At 35.3% G+C, this 18,058-nt stretch overlaps 1 protein-coding gene and 1 pseudogene across 1 annotated transcript in view; both read left to right on the forward strand.

The window, feature by feature from the left end:
- The window catches only part of LOC147475503 (hyperosmolality-gated Ca2+ permeable channel 1.2-like), a 29,940-nt gene extending 26,013 nt beyond the window's left edge, over positions 1–3,927 (forward strand). The window contains exons 10-11 of the mRNA XM_086583008.1: positions 494–727; positions 3,370–3,927. Coding sequence (XP_086439134.1) covers positions 494–727; positions 3,370–3,618 — 483 coding nt within the window. The 3' untranslated portion in view covers positions 3,619–3,927. The remainder of the gene's footprint in view (positions 1–493; positions 728–3,369) is intronic.
- Positions 3,928–14,212: 10,285 nt separating this feature from the next.
- LOC147475504 (uncharacterized) lies at positions 14,213–14,808 on the forward strand (annotated as a pseudogene).
- The last annotated feature ends 3,250 nt before the right edge of the window (positions 14,809–18,058 follow it).

Raw genomic sequence — 18,058 nt, forward strand, 5'->3', positions numbered from 1 at the left:
ACAGTTTGTTGTCAGAAAATAACTCATAAAAATTTATTAGTGTATCACCCTTTGCTTTTAGTTTTAGCATTTATTACTAATGTCATCTAGTGAATGATGTTTTAATTCCTTTTTGTTTCTACAAGAATTGAATTCTACTCCCTATCAATTTAGTCTTGTTGAACGTTTTTTTTTTCTACTAATTTTTATTCTGAAACTGTTGCTATAACCTTTACGCCACCATTAATAACTAATCAAGCTAATCTTTTCTAGTCTGAATAACACTAGACAGTTTGTTGTCAGAAATCAACTCATAAAAATTTATTAGTGTATCACCCTTTGCTTTTAGTTTTAGCATTTATTACTAATGTCATCTATTGAATGATGTTTTAATTCCTTTTTGTTTCTACAAGAATTGAATTCTACTCCCAATCAATTTAGTCTTGTTGGACGTTTTTTTTTTTCTACTAATTTTTATTCTGAAACTGTTGCTATAACCTTTACTGCATTGTAGATTATAAATGTCTATAATCAAGAATATGAAAGTGGTGCTGCATTCTGGCCTGATGTCCATGGGCGTATTATAACTGCGTTGATTATCTCACAAGTTTTACTGATGGGATTGTTAACTACAAAGAAAGCAGCCCAGTCAACACCCTTCCTCCTTGCACTCCCTGTATTGACAATATGGTTCCACAGATTTTGCAAAAACCGGTTTGAATCTGCATTTGTCAAATACCCACTGCAGGTATGTTTTAAGGTGCTATTGGGTGTGTTATGCCTTGTTATAAGTTGAGCTTGTTGCATGAGTAAATAAATATCTGTATTGGCCACCTTTCTTTTTGCTTTTTTATTTTTGATAGATAGGAAATTAAGAATTAATATATTGATATATTCTGATTTTAGAGAATTACCTCAACATAGGAGATAAGGCAGAAGCTAATTCTCCTAAGACCAATAACACCCTGAACCGCGTACACCACAAATAGACAAATCCCACTTTTTCATGTTGTTATACTCCTTTTTCTGTCTTCCCCTGTAAATATAGATAATTTCGTTTGTCCCTTGTTTTTTTGATAGTTGGTGTGTGTTTAAGACTTCTTGGTCATCTTTACTATAGTTGTATATTTGTGTTCAATACACATGCTTTGTCCTTTCTGATAGATATGTTAAACTACTGATTTATTTTGAGAATTACATCAACACTTAGGAGATCAAAAGCACTCAGAAATCCTGATACACCCAGGAAACCCACTTTTCTTTTTGTTCCACCCTTTTTACTGTCTTTTCCTGTAAATTTTGATAGTTCAGTTTGTTTGGAGCCGTCTTTAGTTCCTTAGTATGGTTTTCAATACCCATGCCTTGCATCCTTTTTGTCCGTTTAGCTGCTATGATCTGCCATCTCATTTCACTACAGTCACATCATTTATGAGAAATGATATATGGCAGAACAAAAGTCAACGGAAGACATTATTTTCAGCATATATAGAATAGAAGAATCTGCAGATTTTGAACGGTAACTTGTATTGATTAACAATTTAATCTTTTTCAATATAGAGAAAGAAGCAACATAGTTTAATAATCCAAGGTTATTTAGGAAAGGTGCCTAGCGCCCTAGCCAAAGAGTTTAGTCCCACATTTTGTCTTTCCATCTAAGACATAGGTCCATAATTGACTATTCGTAATCAGGAAAAAAAAGGTCCTTAATTGACTATCAGTCACTACTTGAAAGTTAGAATTTGGAGGTAAAGCCCACAGCCCCACGCCAGGGCTTTGCATAGTTTGCCCAGAAGGGGAAAAACAAATGGAAACAAAACAAACGCTCATTGTAAAAGTGACAGCGCCACTGTTGGTGCAATGCCAACTACCACTGCCATTGCCATGTGACGGCTGCTACTAACACTGTCATTGACGCTACTGCTTCTACATTGCCATTTCCATTGCTATGTGATGGGTGCTATGCTCTCTAGCTCAAAAATGGGGAAGAGCGCCGGTCGCAAATAGCCAACAGAGGAGAGAAGACTGATATGCTAAACCATTAAACTATTTTTTCCTAGACATAAAAACCTTGTACAATCCGCTTTCAACTGTGCCTATCCAACATAAGTCCAATATTGACATTCCTCGAATTTTTTTTCAAATTAACCCAATCAAGAATGAGTTTATACTTGGACCGTACACTAGTGTGCCATCAATGGGGACTCCAAATAGGTGGTACTGCTACAAATCGACGATATGATGGATTGCAATATGTCAAATCTGCAATAGACTGTTGCTATGAGAAGAGGTTGGTGCTACGATTTTGAGTTGCCAATTGAGACTGATTTACTCCATTGTTTAAAGGAGTTGCTGACTTGTGTGGGATAAATATGGGTCTATCTGTTATTTTTGCAAAATCATGTGGCGTTCAAGTATAGTGGAGAATATGACCATTTTAGCTCACCCTAGGGTCTGCTGAAAGAGTTGGTCTGTACTTAGGCTTCCCAACTATTGGAGAATCATGTTTGCATTACGGTTTAGGCTAGTGATAAAATTTGGGATTTGTTTTGTCCTTTAGCCAATGATGGGTTTTGATTCATTCACATATTACATATTTGGAGAACAAACAAGCGTCTATAGATCTCAAATCCATGGGTGCTCGAATCAGTTTTAGGAAATAAGCTTTGGAACAAATTTCATGCAGTTTGATTCAATTGGTTGCTTTACTCCATGTACGGTTGAAAGCCATAGGCTTTATTGGTTTCAAAAGAAAATTCCCAAAGCACGTGAAATCGTTAGATGTTTGGTATGCTATTAGCGACTCACTAGTTATAGAGTTTTATTTTATGGTCGTGTGGACTTGAGTCTGTTAAAGAATACCAGAGATGAACACAGATGAGGTCTAAGATGTGAGACATCGTGACTGCTAATTTCTACAAAATAAAAAATTGATGTGACATTGAGACTTCTCCACTATATATGGATTTTATATATAAGTGGCTAAACTCAGGGATTAATTTTTAGTATTATTATTGTTATTATTATTATTATTGGCAAACCTGTTTTAAATGAGGTCATTAACTCAGTAATGCTGGCGGGATTCGAACTGCAGACCTATGGTAACATCACCTTTTACCAACTAAGCTCACGAACAGAAGGATTGGGCAAGGCATCACTGTTTCTTAAAGTGATCTTGTCGAGTTTTATTGTCTGGTGAAACTGACGACTTCTTACATATTCAACTACGTGTAAATAATAACCTAATGATTGTTACTCTGCGTTAAGTGATCCTTGTTGTGATTCGATCAGTCTTTTTTCATCCTCTTCTTTCTCCATTTTTTGTGCTGTTGATAATGATAGTATTGAAGTTGCACTGCAATAGATTCATCATGCATTATTTTGTTTTTCCAGGAAGCAATGATGAAGGATACACTGGAACGGGCTAGAGAACCCAATCTAAATCTGAAAGGATACCTTCAAAATGCTTACATTCATCCTGTCTTTAAGGGTGAGGATGATGATGAGAGTTACGAAGTTACTAAAGAGTGGGAGCAGGAGGGTTTGGTCCCTACAAAACGCCAGTCCCGAAGGAACACTCCATTGCCCAGCAAATACAGTGGTTCATCTTCACCCTCTCTGCCTGATGTCGTTCAGGAATAATCATAGGTCTCGTTGTAAATGTGAGCTCTTGTGAAAAGATCTAGCACTAGTTGGTAGGTTTGTAAATTACATGAGTACCAAGAGATGGCTGTGTAAAAAGATGAACAGATCAGTTCTGCGTTGAGTTTGTACTCCAAGTAGAGTTCAAACAGGGAAAACACACGAACCCTGTGCCATATATAAGGGTCAAACGTATGTTGGGTTTCTGAATGTCATTTTTCTGAAAAGATTGGATTGGTAAGAATTTGTGTAAAGTTTGGATATATGATGTGTTGGAAGTGGTTAATCTCATATTTAATTTATACGTAAGCTGTATGTGTTTATTTTGGCTTCTGTGAGATAGTTTAATACCTGCAGCGAATAGCCTTAACAAACTATACGTGCCACACTGAGCAACAAAGCAATGTCATGAAGAACTATCGAAGTACTCAAAGAAAAAAATACGCCAGTCAGCTTATCCATTCTCCTCTAAAATGTTTGGGCTGAAAATGTTTTTGGGGTTTTGCTGAAAATAAGTATATCCTCGTGGTACCTTTTTGGAGGTTTATCCCTATATGGGTGTGATCTATTTTCCGAAAATGAAAACAAACCCAGTTTCTCTCTTCCTTTTTGTTTTTGATTTTCGGAAATTGACCTTGACTTGTGTAAAATCTTTTGCAATGGGTGTTAAAATTGGTTTTCGGAATTACCTTGATCTGTAAAATCTAAGCGATAAAATTGGTTTCTGATTGCGATTAATGTGATTGCGATTAAACAGAGAGCAACTCTAGAGGACAAATCGGCCGAAAAAAGAACTCTAGAGGACACCTTTTTCTTTTAATCACTCACAAGGACCGAGTGGTTGAAAGTTCAAGTTTATCCTTGACGCGAAATAACAACGGCTCGGGTAGATGAAATGTCAAGTATACCCCTGAAGAAAAAAAATAAATGGCCCGACCCAACCAAAACAATCCGGTTATGAACATTGATTGTTCATACCTACCCATGTTGAACATCAGGTAGGTATGAATATCAGCTATGAACATTGATTGTGGCTATGAAAACATGAACCCAAAACAGATATGAACAATAACTGTTCATATCCAAAACATATATGAACAATTATTGTTTATACTATCAATTATGAACATTAGCTATAAACAATGAGTGCTCATACCTATTGGACTATGAATAAACCAGATTTGAACAATAAATGTTCATACCTAAAACAGATATGAACATTGATTGTTCATACCTTCTTTAGGTATGAACAATACGTGTTTTACCAACAAAAAAATATGAATCCAAAATAGATATGAACATTAAATGTTTATACCCAAAATAGATATGCCAAAAAAAAAAACATGAATCCAAAACAGATATGAATATTGAACAATACGTGTTTACCAAAAAAAAAACATGAATCCAAAATAGGGTAGGTATGAACAATACGTGTTTACCAACAAAAAAACATGAACTCAAAGCAGACATGAACAATAAATGTTTATACCCAAAACAGATATGAACAATACGTATTCATACTTAAATATAATGTATAATCAATAAGAACACTTATTAGAGTATGAATAATAATTGTTCATATATGAAAAATAATTGTTCATACCCTATTTTGGGTATGAACAATCATTGTTCATACTTCAACATGAGCTATGAACAGTCATTGTTCATACATATATTAAAGTATGAACAATCAATGTTCATATGAACAATTATTGTTCATACATATTTGGGGTATGAACAATCAATGTTCATACCTAAATATAATGAATGATCAATAAGAACACTTATTGAAGTATGAACAATCATTGTTCATATCTATTTGGGGGTATAAACAATCAATGTTTATACCTAAATATAATGAATGATCAATAAGAACACTTATTGAAGTATGAACAATCATTGTTTATATCTATTTGGGGTATGAACAATCAATGTTCATACCTCAACATAATGTATGATCTGTAAGAATACCTATTGGAGTATGAACAATCACTGTTTATACCTCAATATGATCTATGAATAATCATTGTTCATACATCAATATATTGTATAAAGTACGTTCACCTATTTGGGTATGAACAACCTTGTTCATACATTAGCAGAAGGTATGAACAATCATTGTTCATAGTAAAATGACATAAAGGGTAAAATCGGAAAATATTTATTTCAAATCCGGGCAATTTGTCCTTGAGGTTATTTTCACGGGAAAATTGGTTTTCAGGGTTATTTTCACCCGAATTTTACCCTTGTGAGTGATTATAAAAAACATTTGTCCTCTAGAGTTGTTTTGAATTGAAATTGGGCTTTGGGACTAATTTCTTGTGCGATTAATTGGTTAATTAGTGATTAATATGTGATTTAATCGATTTATATTATTATATACTAGGGTATGCCCGTGCCGTGCCACATATAGAATCGCTTGCGGCACTAACTCTGTAGAAGCAGTTTGAACTACACCACTCACCACTCCTCCCTCCCACACACACACACACACACACACACTTTTGATTGTATTATACTGGCTATTGTTCCATTCATGGTCAAGAATGATTATTAGGTTGAGAAACTCAACATGACCCTAACTTGAACCACCAGAGGGGTAATTTGGACAGAACTTCCCCATTATTTGACAACTTTCCAATATTTTGGATCCTGTTAAAAGGCTAACTGTCATTTAATAAATCCGGTAGTGATTTGCACAGAACCTCTAGACTCATTCATCTAAATGGACTTAAACATAGAATAACACCAATTAAAGCAAATGGAATAAGAACAATATGAGAAATAGATACATAATCAGATCTCCACCAGTGGTTTAAATGAGGACATCAAAATAATACCAAAAAGAGCACCCACAAAAGTATGCTAAGTACTAAAAAAAAGTAGCGAAAGTACAATTTGACAACTTTCCAATATTTTGGATCCTGTTAAAAGGCTAACTGTCATTTAATAAATCCGGTAGTGATTTGCACAGAACCTCTAGACTCATTCATCTAAATGGACTTAAACATAGAATAACACCAATTAAAGCAAATGGAATAAGAACAATATGAGAAATAGATACATAATCAGATCTCCACCAGTGGTTTAAATGAGGACATCAAAATAATACCAAAAAGAGCACCCACAAAAGTATGCTAAGTACTAAAAAAAAGTAGCGAAAGTACAAATAAGATTGTTGACAATCATAACTCTTCTATAAACCCCATCCTCATTCGCCAATGTCAAGGTCATTATCCTAAATTCTGAGCCTTGAGAAAACTTCATCGAAGAAGTATGTAATTGTTTGTTTCAAATTCATTAAATAGAGTGAGTATGAAAGACTATATACTGAAGGGAAAAGAAATTGATAATTTAGAAGTGAAACAATGAACGATTGTATTCACCTCTAGGCTCTCCTCATTGAAATCTTATTCTCCTGGGTCCAAATGTGCATCAATGTTTTCTGATAGAGACAAACGCAAGACATAGAAGATGTGAAGTAAAAAAGATTCATTGCACTCCTACAAGATGCATCACAAAAGTTTTAACGAAGTGGCAACCAAATGTTTTGTGGACTGAGTCCAAGATGATGACTATGGTCATGTCTACAAATACTTAATTTTTCTCAACTTAACCTTTATTAGCAAACTCATATCCTAACTTCCTTGAGTGTAATGTTGGACAAATAACCGCCAAACACAATACAAAATGAGATTAAACTGTGGATATACAATTGATATAGATGGTGAAAATACCTTACTGCCATTGGGGTAGTTCCATAAACGTGAGAAGGGTACCTCTTGAACCTGCAATCATCAATGCTGATTGGATAAAGAATATAATGTACCCAGGATAGAGTCCCTGTTATTTGATGGAAAACAGAATAAGAATTGAGTTCAATCTTATGAAATTAAAATTAAATAAAAAACAGAAATTTGGATCTCCATATAATGTACTTCTCGTACTAATATCACAATGAAATAGTTACTTATAGATGCATGGAAATAAATCAGAAACAGCAGAAGATGGAAGCTTTCTCCAATAAACTTCTTAATAAGGGATCTGGGACTGATTGCAAAAATGCAAAGCTAAACGAGGGTGTAGTAGCATCAGGTATCAGCAGTTCTCCAAATGGAACGAGAGAGAAAAATTTACACATACTCACTCTCTTGCGTGCATGCATGAACGCGCACATTGGGTCTCTGTTTACTGCAAATGCCTACGTTGAAGCCCATTACATTCAACTTTTAGTAGTTGAATATCGGGCAACTCAAAGACGCACCTTTGAGTTGACCGGTAATGAAGCACACCTAAACCATCGGCTTACCCTTAATGCAACTTATACTTTTAGATTTGGGACTTCTGAATCTCTAAAAACTTTAGATATCAAATAAGAAAGATGTTGTTTTTGTGTTTTTCTTTTTCTTTTTTTTTTTAAATTTTATGAGAAAGATATAAGCAGGCTAAAAGTTTATAAAGTAACCGTCGGCCAAAGAATGACCTCATCGTCCCCATTTAGGGAAAACTGCTTAATAATAATTATAAACTTTTCTTGTACAACCTCGAAGACTTCATCAGGTGTCCAGAGATTTTTATTTTATTTTTTTATTTATTTTTTATTTTTTTTTAAACCAAGGATAAAGGTCTCGAGAAACCTATGTAACATTTTCACACCATATTTTCAAAATATTCCATGTCGAAGATTGATACATGCGTTCTAGTCCATATCCCTTAGCAAGAAACTAATGCATCAGTCATGCTTCAAGTATCAAAGGCAAAAACATCTTCAGGTAAATAAACAAAAAAGATCATACTCACATGCCAAACAACATTAATAGTTTGAGTGGCTAGCAGTTGAAAGAAACCAGGTCTTTTCCCCTTCTGAACAAGTCTATCGTAAACATCTAAAACAACATAATATGTTAGCTTGTACAATAGAGGTTACCAATTTAATACATGCACATAGATTTGTACATGACAACAGATTTTTTATGTAATCAAACATTATAATACCAAACAACTAGGGTGCATAAGATACTGACACTGATACTGACTACCCACATAATGAGTTCCCTTTTGGATGGATATTAGGCCAAATTGAACTCAATCGAGAAATGTCGAATTCCCATTAACATACGTGTGTGTTGCGTATTCAACAAAGGTTTCTAAAATGAATAACTCAACATCACCAAGTTTCTGCTAGGTCTTGTGGGCTTTTGCACCATGAAGTACAAATGGGAGCTCCTCCTACTTCTGACTTATTACTAACATATTTTAACATCGTAATTAGATATGTATTTGGTTTCGATAGTCTATATTAGTTATGTACATGGAGTTGGAGAAACTTACAATGTCATAGCCATGTGCTGACTTGTATGTTCCAAAAAAGTGGTAATTGGACATCATCCAAATGGTGCATATCATAATATATACAAGTATATCTATCTTCATAGATTCACTCAATTCGTGTCTTTAGTTCATACATTTTCACCAAATAGAAGTTCAAATTAAGTAAGCAATCAAGCAATATTATATTAATCGTCTCATTTCATTAGTTTATTCTACTCCTTGTCTTTTATTTTTTGGAGTGTTTCCCTTTTATCCCACCATTGAACTGAGTTCACATCAACCAAAAATCCTTTCTAGACATGAAGACCATACAAAAAGCAAAGGCACACCATGCACGTACATGATTGAGCAATAACTCTGCATAATATACTCAAAAACACATTGAATTATCTTTTTATAGATTGACTTAAATGTAAACGCAACAAAGAGTTGTACCTATTTCTGTCGCATAATGCAAAGGAATGAAACCAGAATCATCCACAATATTAGGATTAGCACCCTTTTTTAGTAGATAAACAACAGTGCCCAAATGCTTTCCTGAAGTTGCACCTGTAATAATAAACCAAATCAAAAATACACTGTCATGACTTTACCTTTCATTCTTCTTTTGGAATACGTATCAGACAATTGTTGTTTTTCAGTGCTTATTTCACCCGAAAATACATAGACTCAAGCTTAAGTTTCAAATCATTGATCAAGTACTTGCAAATATCAGTGTTTCCCTCTGCAGCAGTAAGATGAAGAGCCAACTCACCTTTTGGATTCTTAATACTGGCAACTGTTGTCGCTATTCCCATTTCCTTTCCAACATCAAGTCCCGCAGGTAAGTCCACTCCAAAAAAAAAAAAAAAAAAAAAAAAAAAAAAACGGTTATATAAGATAATACCCATAAGTTTGAGAAACACAAATGTAGAGAAATTAAAAGTGAAGTTGTTACTCTTGAGACAACGTAGATTTCCATTGGAAGCAGCTTTTGTAGTTGTACCTAAAAAATGAAAAAAATAGAGAAATCAGAAATGATCAAGGAAAACTTGAATATGAAACAAATAAAGGGTTTGGATGTGTGCAAAGTAAAATAAACCAGAAAAAGGGTGAGAGTGGGTGGGATTGATGGCGGCGGTTAGGGCAGATGTTGGAAGGAAATGATTCTTTCTTTTTTTTACCCTAAATTAGAGAAGAAGAGATATTGTAGAACCGCCTATTAGATTAGAAATGCACCACACCATTGTGTTCTATTAAATAGATAATATTACAATTATACTTTAAAATATAGAATAAAAACAACAATATTAGGTCCAATAATTAAGAAATATTTTCATTATCCAAAAAAAAAAGTAAGAAATATTTTAGTAAAACACAAGTTATTAATATTAATATATCTTATATACATTCAATTCAAAGTAAAGGAAAAACAAAGCAATTCACAAGTAAAAAGACACATGAATTGCATTCTGTTCATGGTCTTTCCTTGAACCCCATGGAGTCAGGCTTTATTCATGGATCTATCCATCCCCCTAAACCACAACCCACCAGACTCATTGAACCCAGCCCTATGATGTAGTGAAGGTGAACTTGTTTAGGGGCCATTTGTTTTTGCCTCTTATAAGACCTTGAGGTCTTATAACCTCTTATAAGATGTGGCCCAGTGATTTAGGACATTTTTTTGGTTTGTTTTTTGCCTCTTATAAGAGGTATTCTACTAGAAATGTCTTATAAGAGGCTCCAATTCTATAAGTACCAAAATTGGATCTATCTCAATTCTATAAGTCTTATAACTTGAAAAATGACTCAAATACCCCCGTCCATATACCCCTAGTCTCATTTCTCTTTCTTCTTCCCTTTTTCATTATCTTCTTCTCCAAATAACTCTATTGCCTTAGCCACCACCACCACCACCACCACCACCACCACTACCACCACCATCATCACCACCACAACTACCACCACAATCATCACCTCCACCACCACTACCACCATACTATTAAGACTATCACCACCACCACCACCGTACTATTAAAACCACCACTACATCCACTACCACCACCACCACCACCATCACTACCACCGTGCTATTAAGACCAATATCATCACCTCCATTACCACCGTACTATTAAGATTATCATTGTAATACCCTCATTTTATTAAATGTTCAAAATTAATTATTTTGCAAAATAATAATAATAATAGTAATATAATATTTACTAAGTCTTAAGTTAAGTGGAGTGAATATGTATGTTTGACTTTTTTGGAAAAAAAGAGGGAAAATAGTTTGTTTGGTTTGAAAATGATTTAATATGAAAGTTTTTAATTTTTAAAATAATGTGTAGAGATTGTATTAATAAGAAAACAGGGAGAGAATAATTTCGAAATTTATGGGAGAAAATATGGAAAATTTCTTAAAGTAAAATATGGTAGAATTCTTTAGAATGGGATGCTCCGGTTTTCAAAAGTGGAGGTTTTTAAGAAAAACTAATTTTTCATTAGAACTATACAAGTTAAAACAAAGAAGAACGGAGTACACGGATCATGCGTATTCTAGCTAGCGCATAATTGATTTTCTTTCATATTCTAGATACGTTTTTTGCGATACAGGTGAGTAGTTATGTTTTTCTTTTTCCATCGAAACTAGAGTTTTACGTCTACTACGAATAAAAATATTTACTGTCGAGTTTTCCTTCCGCTCATTTTTTGTTCTCCTTTTACTATGTCGTTATTTTTCTCTCATCCTGTTGAATGGCTAACTCGTTAAATACTATGTGTTGTTTTGCTTAATTACTAAAACTCTGGAAGTTGATTTGTTGAACTGTTGGAATTGAGGTCGGTAATGGTGGTGCGAGCCCACAGTCGTCCGGTATATTAGTTTGAACTTGAATACTGTTGTGGTTGTTGTTGTTTTGATTGACGGATGATTAGTTGTAGTGGGTGTTGGAGTACTGGAGAGTGGGGAGGAGCTGTTGAAGTTTCATGCTTGTTAATGGCGGCGTGATACAGATCCATATTTGGAGGAAGGGAATCGATTTAAGGTATTACGTTTTTGTGGTTAATTAAAGTCTTTGAGTTTTTCCCAAGGACCAAAACCGATGGGGTGAGAGTAGAGGAGGAGAAGAATTGATGGTGGCGGGATTGAGCTGGGTGCGCTGGTTTGGCTGAACGAGATCGCGACCCAGTGCACCCAGTCTTACTTCCAATTTTCGGTGGTCTGTTGGTTGGGTTTTTCCTCCTGAGTGGTTTCGGTTAGGTTGGAGTGCCGGTGGGTGGTCAGTGGTGGTTGGTGGAGGAGAGCTGCTGGCGCTGGTGAGGTGAGGGAGACGATTGTTTGGTTGGTTGGGCCTTGGGCTGGAATCTATTTGGTTTGGGCCGGTTTCAGTGTTTGGGTTTTAGATTTTAGTTCTTGGGCCGGACTAAGTTAGTTAGTGGTTTGGGCCATTTTCAATTAGCTTTCTTTGGGCCAGTTTCAAGTTTGTTTTAGGGCCGGTCCATATAACTTAATATAGATCCAAATGAGGTCTTTAAATATTTAGACTTTGGGGTTTTGGTTTTGAGCTTTGATTGTGGACTTTTGACTGTTGAATCGTGCTACGTTTTATGTTGTAAATTGTATGGACAAGTCCAATGATAGAATATTGCGAAAGCCTGTATAAATTGGTTTGTCATTATCTAAGAAAGATTTGGCGTTGATATTGTATATTATTGACACGTGACGAGATTGAGATTTTAGGAGATATAATATTTCTAAAATGCTATAAAAATGTTATGCGGTACGTTTGAAGAAATTTGTGACATTATGTGGAAATGTTGAAATTGTTGTTATGTTAAATGAGATGACATGTTACAATATCTATTAAATGCAATATTTTTTGAGAAATAAATGTAATCGCTTTATTATTATATCTGTGATGTGCTACTATGAGGTAGTATAATATTTGTGAATATTTTCCACGGGGTTGTGACTAAGTGCAATAATTTATTTGGCACGTGAAAGAATGAAAGTTGTTATGAGATGTATTGAGATATTTCTAAATATCGTGGCTTAGTGTAATAATGTATTTGGCATGCACGTGATAAAGGGAAATGATTATGAGATATAAATGTATGACACTTGAATAAATTACGTAACGAAAATCCTAGAACCTAGCTACCACAACTCATGTGATTTGGCCCTTGTGAGGGGCGTATGTGATATGATTGTCCTTTCTGGCGTTTTAGTGAATCTGAATGGCCTTCCGGGCGTAAGTAATTTGATTGGCCCTTCTGGCATAGCCGAATAGTGGCTTGATTATTCCGTTCGCAAAATTAGAACGAGACGCGCGATATTTTATGCCGAATAATGGCAGTACTCACATAATGGCTTTCGTGTGAGGGTTACCTGGTATGCGATATCCCATTTAGGGTAGCTACGTACGGAGTGGTTCATTATATGAGGGGAGGCATATGGATGTACATGTTCGGAGTTGGGTAGTGATTGTGGTAGTTAGGAAAACTAGGTAAAACATAGAGACGACGTGATTTTAGAGACACTTGAAGAAACTCTAAACAATAATTGTGACGATATATCGAAGCGTACGTTAAATTGATAATAAATAATTGGGTAATTTTGACTTAACCCCCCACAGATGGGTAGCGGTTTGAATAAACCCCCCATTTTTAAAATCATTTGAGTTTGCCCCCCACTCCGTCAATTTTGTGTGTAACAGACGTTGGTATTTTAACTATTGACCATTTTACCCTTATGAAATAGATGTTGCATTGCCCCCCACATTAACACGTTAAATCTAGCTTTGCGAAAACCCCCCAAACATTGCCATTATTTAATTCTTGCACTCTCTCTCTCTCTCGTATTTTACCTATTGACCATTTTGCCCTTTCTGACAAATTAAGGGGTTTTTTTTTTTTTTTCGTTAAAACAAATTAAGAGGTTTACTATTAGTTAGTGTAAACCCCCCCAAACGTCAATATGCTATTTGCATAAACCCCCCAATTTTTTAGTTAACCGTAAACGAAGAAGAATAATGTAAAGAAGAAGATGAAATATGATAATAGAACCTGAGATCATTGATTTGTGTTGCTAACCTCGCAAGTATAGTACCCCACTAAATGCTCCTGCCATACTATCCAAAATCAGTACTAGATTATGATTTATTTGATGTTGAATGACAATTTGATAATTTCAGTGTTGGGCTTCTTATTTAATTAGATCTACTTCGGCAAACTTATCAAATTAAACAGCAAGACACAACATTGTATGGATGCTGATCGAATAGTAATGACGGGCAACCATTCCGCCCATGACGACGGGATGGGCTTTTGGAAATTCATGTTGGCGAAGCTGGATTCTGGAACATGGTTGAACACATGGCAATGTTCCCGCTTGACACTCTCAAAATCCGTGATGCAAATGTTCGCACCACTTCCACTACCCATTCATCTCCACCGCCACAATACCGGTAAAGTTTTTACCTCAATTATGCGAAAAGAAGGTCCATTAGGCTTTTATTGTGGCATAGGTGCTATTGGTCTAGGTGCCGGTCTAGCTCACGCCGTTTTATTTCATGGTTTACGAAGTATCTAAAGAAAAACTAGGCAGAAATAAGCTAGGACACCACCCGTTAGCCCACATCACAGCATCAGGCGTGCTCGCGATGACTGCAAGTGATGTAGTATTGACTCCATTGGATGTGGTGAAACAAAGAGGTTGCAATTAAAGAAGAGTCCTTATAGTGGAGTTAAGGATTGTGTGACAAAGATGTTGAAGGAATAGGGGTTTAGAGCTTTTATGCTTCAAGAATTACGGTTGTGATGAATGCGCCTTTTACGGCTGTGCACTTTGCTACTTACGAAAATGAAGAAGGTTTTGAGTGAGATATCGTTAGAGAATCGAGTGAAGAACAAATCTTGGTTCATCTAACGGTGGTTAATGGAGTGGTCCGGTGCTTTGGCTAGTGCGTTACCACTCCATTGGATGTTGTCAAAACCAGATTGCAATGTCGTCGTGTGTGTGGTGTGACAAATTTAGCAATACTTCAATCCGAATGACGCCAAAACGGATAGTTGCAAAAGAAGGGCCCCAAGCTCATTCTGCGAGGATTGAAGGCAAGAGTGTTATTTCATGCTCTTGCGGTATCTTTGGTCCACGATGAAGCCATGAAAATATTTCTTCATCATGTTCATGAGAGCTCGAACCACTTCCAATTGTGAGAACTTTGGAAACCGAACAACTATGTCCCAATCGTGAGATTTCTTCTTCTTGTTTACATTAACTAAAAAATGGGGGTTTATGCAAATATCATATTGACGTTTGGGGGCTTTACACTAACTAATAGTAAACCTCTTAATTTGTTTTAACTAAAAAAAAAAAAAAAAAAAAAGACCTTTAATTTGTCGAAGGGTAAAATGGTCAATAGGTAAAATACGAGAGAGAGAGTGCAAGAATTAAATAATGGCAATGTTTGGAGGGTTTTCGCAAAGCTAGGTTTAACATGTTAATGTGGGGGGCAATGCAACATCTATTTCATAAGGGTAAAATGGTCAATAGCTAAAATATTAACGTCTGTTACACACAAAATTGACGGAGTGGGGGGCAAACTCAAATGATTTTAAAAATAGGGGGTTTAGTCAAACCGCTACCCATTTGTGGGGGGTTAAGTCAAAATTACCCTAAATAATTTATGGTGGTTGTGAAATTGGTCTTTGAGATGGTTCTTGTCGGTTCAAATAAGATGTTTGGAATTAGGTATATGATATGCTTGTTCTATTGTAACTTAGGTTACATTCACAAGATTTTGCAGAAGGGTGGGTTGAATTGATTAGTTATGCAGGTGTGACCCACTCTGTGATTTGGCCTATACCCATGTAAGTAAAGAGTAAGTTTATGTTTATTATTTGATTATTAGATATAGTTGATATAGTATGGTTTGAAGCTAAGGCGCCTCGGTGGATGAACTAAATGCCTTACTGTTAATGAATTGGAAGCTAAGGTGTCTCAGTGGAGGAACTACCTGCCTTAATTAGTGTATATAAGAATGTTGTATTATTCGTGGGAAGTTAAGGCGCCTCGGGGGAAGAACTAACTGCCTTATGGATTGTGTATATATATATATATATATATATATATATATATATATATATATAATATATATATATATATATATATATATATAATTTGTATTTTTGGCTACTCACATCGGTATTTGTTTATAATGCTAACCCGATTTGCATGTTTGCTTATCGGGTGTGTTCATTAAATGAACATAGTTGATAAGTCTTGACATGTTTAGTGTTGGAGAAGGTTGGTTGCTGCTTGTGGTTTGCGTTAGCGTCACATTTCAGTATATGTTTTGTTTTCCCTTGAGGTGAAATATATTTTCAGTTGAGACAATGTTTTTGTATTTTCATTTGTAATTATAATTAAATAGTTATTGAAAGGAGATTTGTAACCTAATCATAATTGTTAATTTTTGTAATGAAGATGACTTTTGTTTATTTGAAATTTTTATTGGTTTTTAATTATCCGCATATTTAAACTGATTATGGGGTTTTTAGAAGTTGAGAGTGCATCACACCTATAAAATCGAAGAGTCGGGAACAAATATTGTTTTTCCAAGTTTGTCGAAATTGGACAATCACTACCACCACCACCACCGTGCTATTAAGACATCCACCACCATCATCACCACCACAACTACCACCACCATTATTACCTCCACCACCACTACCACCGTACTATTAAGACTATCACCACCACCACCACCACCACCGTGCTATTAAAACCACCACCATTACTACCACCGTGCTATTAAGACCAATATCATCACACTCCACTACCCACCACCACCACTACCACCGTACTATTAAGACTATCACCACCACCACCACCGTGCTATTAAGACATCCACCATTTCCTCTACCACCACCACCACTGTGCTATTAAGACCAATATCATCACCTCCACCACCACCACTGTGCTATTAAGACCACTACCACCACCACCGCCTATTAAGGTGGTTTCCTAAAATTGATATTTTAATTATCAAAATTGATTTGAAACCGAAAATCAAATTATACGCTTGTTTCAAATTAATCTATTCAAGTTAAATGTGATGTAAAGCAAGATTATATTTGTCAAATAACCATCTATAGGATGTCGTGTATTTGGTTTTTCTATTTTTACAAGTGCTTATAAGAGGAACTTAAAATGAAAAACAAACCGCTTTATAAGACTATCTTATAAGACCCTCTTATAACACATGGTCTTATAAGACCCTCTTATAACTTAACCCAAAAAATACAAATAGCCCCTTAGTTGATAGATCCCATGGATCATGTTTGTAATATCCTGTTACTTAATTAGCTCGATAGGTAGAGATCGATGCTGAATCTTCCTCTTTAAATAGAAACCAACAAGTTCCTCGTCGGTTGGATGAGACCGGAAACCAAGAAGCATAATTTCATGATTTTCATCTACCTTATCAAAGTCAACAAATTCCCAACTTGCAAAATCCCGTAAAATAATCCCTCACCCAATCATGTACAAACATCACAACACTCATCATCCCTAGTCCCAACTCCTTTTTAGTACCCACCTCATTTCTCCTCTCCCAATTCTCAAATTAAGAAAAAAAAAAAATAAAAAAAAAAAAAAAAAAAAAACGATGCCACTAGAAATCTAAGTCCACCGTCCCTTCTTATCCACACCAACTTTCTCCCCAAACTCACAAAACCCATCCCAAACTATTTCGATTATGTTTTTTTTTTTTTTTCCAATTATAAGTTGTGATTTCGATAATATCGGTGAGGTTTTTTTCTAATTCGCCTGAGAAATCGGTTATCTCGGTCGATAAGAGCGAATATATTGCTAAATGAGTAAATAACTGAAAAACCAGTAAAAAAGTTGTCGTTCCAACACCGATACACTATTAATCGCGATTTTAACTGCTTAGTGTAAAACAGGTTCCCCATTTCCGATTAGATACAATTATTAAGTAGTAGCTTCATACTTTATATTCCGTTGTCAGCTTCAAGTTTCTAGGGGTCCAGGCGTGGAAAATTTTTTTGTCTAAAAACCACGTAAATGTTCAATGTTCCACATAAATGATCAATAAACACACGAATT

The sequence above is a fragment of the Coptis chinensis genome, chromosome 9, assembly GCF_015680905.1.
Source record: "Coptis chinensis isolate HL-2020 chromosome 9, ASM1568090v1, whole genome shotgun sequence".
NCBI classification, from domain to species: domain Eukaryota; kingdom Viridiplantae; phylum Streptophyta; class Magnoliopsida; order Ranunculales; family Ranunculaceae; genus Coptis; species Coptis chinensis.